At 36.0% G+C, this 6,505-nt stretch overlaps 1 protein-coding gene across 1 annotated transcript in view; it reads left to right on the forward strand.

Moving 5' to 3' along the window:
* The window catches only part of LOC107448960 (uncharacterized), a 262,939-nt gene that overhangs the window by 241,749 nt on the left and 14,685 nt on the right, over window positions 1–6,505 (forward strand). The window contains exon 3 of the mRNA XM_043049811.2: window positions 53–2,324. Within this exon, the coding sequence (XP_042905745.1) occupies window positions 53–2,324 (2,272 nt within the window). The remainder of the gene's footprint in view (window positions 1–52; window positions 2,325–6,505) is intronic.

Genomic DNA, 6,505 nt, shown 5'->3' on the forward strand with positions numbered 1-6,505 from the left:
AATGGCAAAATATAGTTTTTTTACATAAATCCCTTTTTTTTCATTATTGCAGGCAATAATTGACGATTCTACTGATCCAAGGACTAAGTTTGTTTCTTCTTTATCACATCTTTTAGAACAAGATGAAGATGACAAACGAAGTAGTTCTTTTTTTCCCCTGAGAGGGAAAAAAATTCCTAATAATGAAGCAAATATTGCAGACCATTATCAGTTTTTGCCCGATCCTGAAGACAAACGTAGTCAGTTTTTTCCCTTGAGAGGGAAAAAAATTCCCTTTGATTTGAAAAGAGCGAGTTATTTTATGCCAATGAGGGGAAGAAAAAATGATGAATGGGATGACTTTTCTGAGGAAGAGAACAGCCAAGATAAAAGAGCATCCTCTTTCATGCCCATGCGAGGGAAAAAGAGGATTGATGCCAGTTCGGACACATATCAGCATTTTGGAAAATCCGGTACGTATGATAGTATTAAGACAGATATAACGCTTCCCTCCAGTAGTGGTAGTAACAGGACAGAAGTTAAAAGAATGTCTTCATTTTTACCTGTTCGTGGTAGAAAAACCGATGAAAACGTTTCAGGAATCAATGAGACACAAAAAGAACAATTGCGAAACAAAAGAAGCATTTCTTTTATACCTATTAGGGGAAGAAGACTTTTATCCAATTCAGACGATAAATCTGACAGTGAGTTTCCTGAACGCATCGTTACCACTTTGCTTGAAAAAAAGGCATATTCTTTCATGCCGATGAGAGGGCGTAGAGATTCATTATTCAGAGAAGCGGGAGGTACGCTCAAAAATGCCATCGATTCGAATCAAGCTGGAAAGGATAACACTGATACATTCCTAGATAGTTTGGGTGGAATGCCTTCTATAAATGAAGAGGATAAGCGAGCGTCTTCTTTCATGCCAATGAGAGGAAGAAAGCAGGATCAGTTTTATAAATATTTTGATCCTTTACAACCAGACATATTCGAAGACAAGCGTAAAATGTCGTTCATGCCAATGAGAGGCAAAAAGGATTCCGATGATGACTCTCATTTTGCTGACTTAGATGATAAAAGAGCTTCATCTTTTATGCCTATGAGAGGACGAAGAACCTTAGAAATCGCGGATAACACGGATAATGATGATAAAAGAGCTTCATCTTTCATGCCAATGAGAGGGAGAAGAACGTCAGGTAGTCTAGACAATATTGAGGATGGAGAAAAAAGAGCTTCATCATTCATGCCAATGAGAGGGAGAAGAACGTCAGATAGTCTTGACAATATTGAGGATGGCGAAAAAAGAGCCTCATCATTCATGCCAATGAGAGGGAGAAGAACGTTAGATAATCTAGACAATATTGAGGATGGAGAAAAAAGAGCCTCGTCATTCATGCCAATGAGAGGGCGAAGAACATTAGATAATCTAGACTTTAATGAGAATGGAGAAAAAAGAGCCTCGTCATTCATGCCAATGAGAGGGCGACGAACGTTAGATAATCTAGACTTTAATGACAATGGAGAAAAAAGAGCCTCATCATTCATGCCAATGAGAGGGCGAAGAACGTTAGATAATCTAGACTTTAATGAAAATGGAGAAAAAAGAGCCTCATCATTCATGCCAATGAGAGGTCGGCGTGCTTTGGATATAGCGGATTATAACGGTGACAAGAGGGCGTCCTCTTTCATGCCGATGAGGGGTCGTCGCTCAATCTCAAATTTCGGTTTTGATGACACGCAAAGCTTAGATGATCTAGAAAAAAGATATTCTTTCACACCCATGCGAGGAAGGAGATTATTAAGTGACACTTCTGATGAATATAAAAAGAGAGTATACGCATTTATGCCGATGAGAGGAAGGCGTACTTCAAACGTAAATGATACCAATGATTTCTTCGATTTAGATTCAAATGAATACGGAATTGGAAAGCGAGGGTATGCCTTCATGCCCATGCGTGGACGTCGCTGGACATCTGACATGGATCAGGCAAATTACTATTACCATTCTTACCCTTTCTTCATGCCGGCTGGAATTGGCTCAGCTTTGATTTCGAGACCATTTGGTAACAGAGACCTCTTCATCAACTCCATTAAAGCAGCCGCGTCAAAAAGCAGACGCCAATATGACTGGGAATCAGTGAAAAGGGCTTTTCATGCTACAAGAGGGAAACGCTTTCAAAAAGGATACTCAGAAGACAGCGCAGAAAACGACCCTGAGCATGAGGATGATGAAGTAGATGAAAAAATTAAATCAGATATAAGTCTCATAGAGAACTTAAGACTTAAAAGAAATATCTATCAGCCTCAAGTCATTCAATTCCAGCCTCAAAGAAAGTACATAGGTATCATATTTTTTATAGACAATTTGCATACTTTTTTTTAATATTTAGTTTGAATTGTTATGCAATTTTTAGATATGTGCTTTTATATTAACCAATAATGAACCATTCTTTTATTAGCCAATAACTCTACGAGTAACTACACATTTAATAATGTATACTAAAGTTATGTGTAGACAAACCAATAACACCAAATCAAAGTAGAACATTACTTTGTGAAGTTACTATGTGATTGAATAACTTTTTGTAATCTTAATCATGGGACAAAAAACTACTCGTTCCACCTAAAAAGGGCATACGAAGTTCTTATTAAGTTCTAACTATTAGACACATTCATTAATCATGGGTTGAAATAATCCTTCAAACACATGAATTTTGTATTGGAATTCAATAATTGGGCAGCAGTTATTTTAAATAAGAAATAAAATTCAACCAAAATTTGAGAGTTTTTGAAAAATAGTAAAGAAATCAAATAAAAATAGAATTGACGTGCAAATTTGAAGAAAAAAGGAATTTAAGAAGAAAAAAAAATCATTCGGCATCTACAAACAAAAAAATTCACCAAAGAAAAGTTGCTCGCCGGTATTGTAGGTATTCCCCCTCTTGCCAAAACAAATAACATTTATCTGTAAATAGTAGGCATACAAGGATGCCAACTGCTCCGCTTTTTGCAAAAGTTTTAATAAATTGGTGGCGAATTAAATAGTAAAACTTGTGAAATAAAGATAATTACGCCCACTTTTTAAAAGTGTCACTACGTGAAATATGCATTGGATATTGGGATCTCGGTGTTTGGCGCGAAACACCACTGACCGATTCGTCTACACTAGAATGGCATACGCTAGTAAGTCATATGTTAGAGTTCATGAAGTTATTTCAAAAAAGAGTTCAGGTCATCATTGGAGTAGAGCATGAATTGTGGTTAGATGATCATTCAGAAGGGGAGACCCCATTAACACGTTCACACCGGGGTGACCCACCGGTGGGTCACGTTAGAGTGTCTCATCTTGGCAGCGCACCGGAGTAAAAACTGGTAACAAATAAATTTCATTTTTTAGTTTTTTTCAGGGAATAATAAAAATCCATAACTACCAATTGTTTTTAACAGATGCAATTTTTATATTGAATTGCTTCTTCGCTGTGATAAATTTCCTTACAGCGAATTGTTATTGTTGAGAATAGATTAACTCCTCCCGAATATTATCTAATATTGAAATAGTTCTTCTACCAGTATTTTCACTTTACCCGGCGTGAACGTGTTAAGTAAAGTTTGAAGCTAGCTGTGATCGGCTCGTGGAAAAGGCTTAGTCCTGGACGTTGGATTAGGCTTGGGCTCCGGACAGGAGTGATTGCAGCATCGTCGCTAGTTCGGCATTTTGTAGGAGCTCTTGCATCTCTTTAAAGATGCGGAGAAGTCTAGTAACCTTGTTCGTGATGTTCTTTGGTCGTTCACTGCAGCCAGTGAAGCAGGCAGGATGGTGGCATGTGAAATATGCAACAAATTTGCATTTTATATGACACTTTAAATTTCTGATGCGTAGTGGTGAAAAAATTATTAAAGATTAAAAATACAAAACTAAATATTAATTAAACTTCGTTACCACTAGAAAATATATTTTTGCAAAACGGAGCAAGTTGGCATCGCTGGGTACAATGCATATAATTAAAAATTTTCTCGTCTGTAACAAATTGTTGATCATCATATGTTCAGCTGCATCATTTGGATTAATACAGATATTATTATACTTTAAAGACATTTACCTGAACTGAAATGTTCTCTTCAATAACTTCAACTTACTTTCCATCCTGTCCCACAGACTTCACACAGTGTCCCATTTATCAACGATTAATAGATAAAAAGTCGTAAATGTTCTCAGACACCTTAAGGAGCTTTAAATGACCTCAGAGTTACGATTTATGCTAATGCAAAAGTATGAGTTAATAGCCTTAGATAAACTCAGACTACAAGCAACAGATTTATGCTAATGCCGATGCATGTATAAAGACTCGTAAGTGACCTCAGACTCCGAGTTACAGATTTATGCTATGCCAACGTATTAGTAAAGAGCCTTAAGTGACCTCAGACAACTAAAACAGATCGGAAAGTGTCCGATTGTCCTTTGGCAAATCCGTCATTTATTCTAAAAGGAATAAAAATCTGAAAAGTGATTAGAATTTTTTTTCCACACTACCACTACACCGGGGTTGGCAAAAAGTGGTGGACAGAACTGACATCACACTTAACCACGCCCCTTTTTGTCTTCAACGCTATTTAAATAATAACTTGCATCTTGATGTTATAGAAATGGCCTTTTGAGTACCTGATTAACGATTTTTAATTGAGAAAACTATCAATTTCAAGAATAGGTTAATTCCCTACTTCCCTACTACACTATAGCCGCATTGTCTCATTACAGGTTTAATAACAGAATGTTATATAGCCATAGATTAGACAGTCAGTTATAGTGTCAGCTTCGAGTTTCGCTGCAAATCATTAGTGTAATTTATGATTCAGGCTAACTCTTGACTTACCCCAGAGTTTATTGTTGACTAATGTGTTTTAGAAACCGAGAAATACTCTGGATACTTATAGATTTGAGGAAAAACAGAAAAATTCGTAAAAATGACGAATATTTGAGACGAATGTTTTGTGAGCGTTGTAGCCGATATTAAATTCAAACTATCGTTTCAATTCCTTTATTTCTAAACCATACTTCACTTAGATAAAATGCATAGCCCACTAGTTCGGGGCTTTTTAGAGCTGAATCCTTATAATATTAATCCTGTTCATAATTAATTGTTTCAGGTTAAAAAAATTTTCGTTGCCTTTTTTATACAAGATATTTTAAAAAATAACTTAATCAAATATCTTTAAATAATCTAGCATTGTTTCTACTACTTTTAATTTATAAAAATATTAATTATAATACAAAAAAATTTTCCTTAAATCCTTTTATATGATTAAAAATATGAAGAAAAAAAAATTTACCCCGACCCGCCTTTATTTAGGGCACACGGGTAAATGTTTATTAAAATCCAGAAAACAGTACGAACATAAAATACACATCAGACATGGCAACAGTCCATGAACATGGCGGGTGCAGAGCAGCAAAAGTCATGTAAGGTGATAAAACATTAAAACAGCAATATATTAAAAGTGTCAGTTAAGAGAACAATTTAAAAGATAAACGTGCAAAATTTACAAAAGAACAATATAGTATAACATTTTAAAACAGTACTCTTAAAACCAATTAAATAGTACACAAGTAATTACAATAAAATTGGAGCAAGTAAAAGTAGAAGAGCTAATAAAAGGCATAGTAAAAGTTAAAAAACTATACAATCAATAAAATTGAGACACCCAAGCTGGAACGAGCAAGTTCCGAGACCATTAAAGACCGTCCCCCAATACATCCTCTAAAGTTTGTTTAATAATCTTTTTTATGATGTTTCTGCAAGTCAGGTTAGCACAGCATTGATGTTGATTAATATTATTAAAGTTATTTCCCGGAGTGTCTGAAATTGAGAACAATTCATTAACAAGTGATCAATAGATTGATATTCACCACAGTAATTGCATTCTGGAGTTTTGTGGAATAATTTACTTTGGTGTTCTCCAAACACTCCGTGGCCTGTTAAAAATTGATTGAGATAGAAGTTTGCTTGTAGTCTATTTAATTTCGGGTCTTTAAAAAATTTGAATGTATGTCTCCCTTTCTCGGAACTCCGCCATTCCTGCCCCCAGCGCTTCATGCTATATAATTTAACCTGAGTTTTAATTTGGGCGATGGAGCTTGGGACCTCAAGGGCAACCCGGCAGAGATCGGTGGCTTTCTTAGCTGCTCGATCCGCCTCCTCGTTGCCTTGAGTACCTATATGAGCTTTAACCCAATTGCAGAGTATATTGGATCGCCATAATTGTTTAGTGTTTTCAACAATTTTTGAGCTTGATACTGGGTTTTGTAAGGCTTGCAACGAGGAAAGCGAATCAGTATAGATAGTGGCGTCTGGATATTCTTTTTTAGAGAGCCAGAGAAAAGCATTATTAATTGCCACCAATTCTGCCATGTAAACACTACTATTGTTTGAGATCCTGGTGGAGGTTGCCTCGATTAAAGTACCGTGCATTTTAGTAACAATGCCGAAGCCAGTTCTATATTCTGTGGTATCAGTAGCGGAGTCGG

Source organism: Parasteatoda tepidariorum, chromosome 6 (genome assembly GCF_043381705.1).
Source record: "Parasteatoda tepidariorum isolate YZ-2023 chromosome 6, CAS_Ptep_4.0, whole genome shotgun sequence".
Lineage (NCBI taxonomy): Eukaryota > Metazoa > Arthropoda > Arachnida > Araneae > Theridiidae > Parasteatoda > Parasteatoda tepidariorum.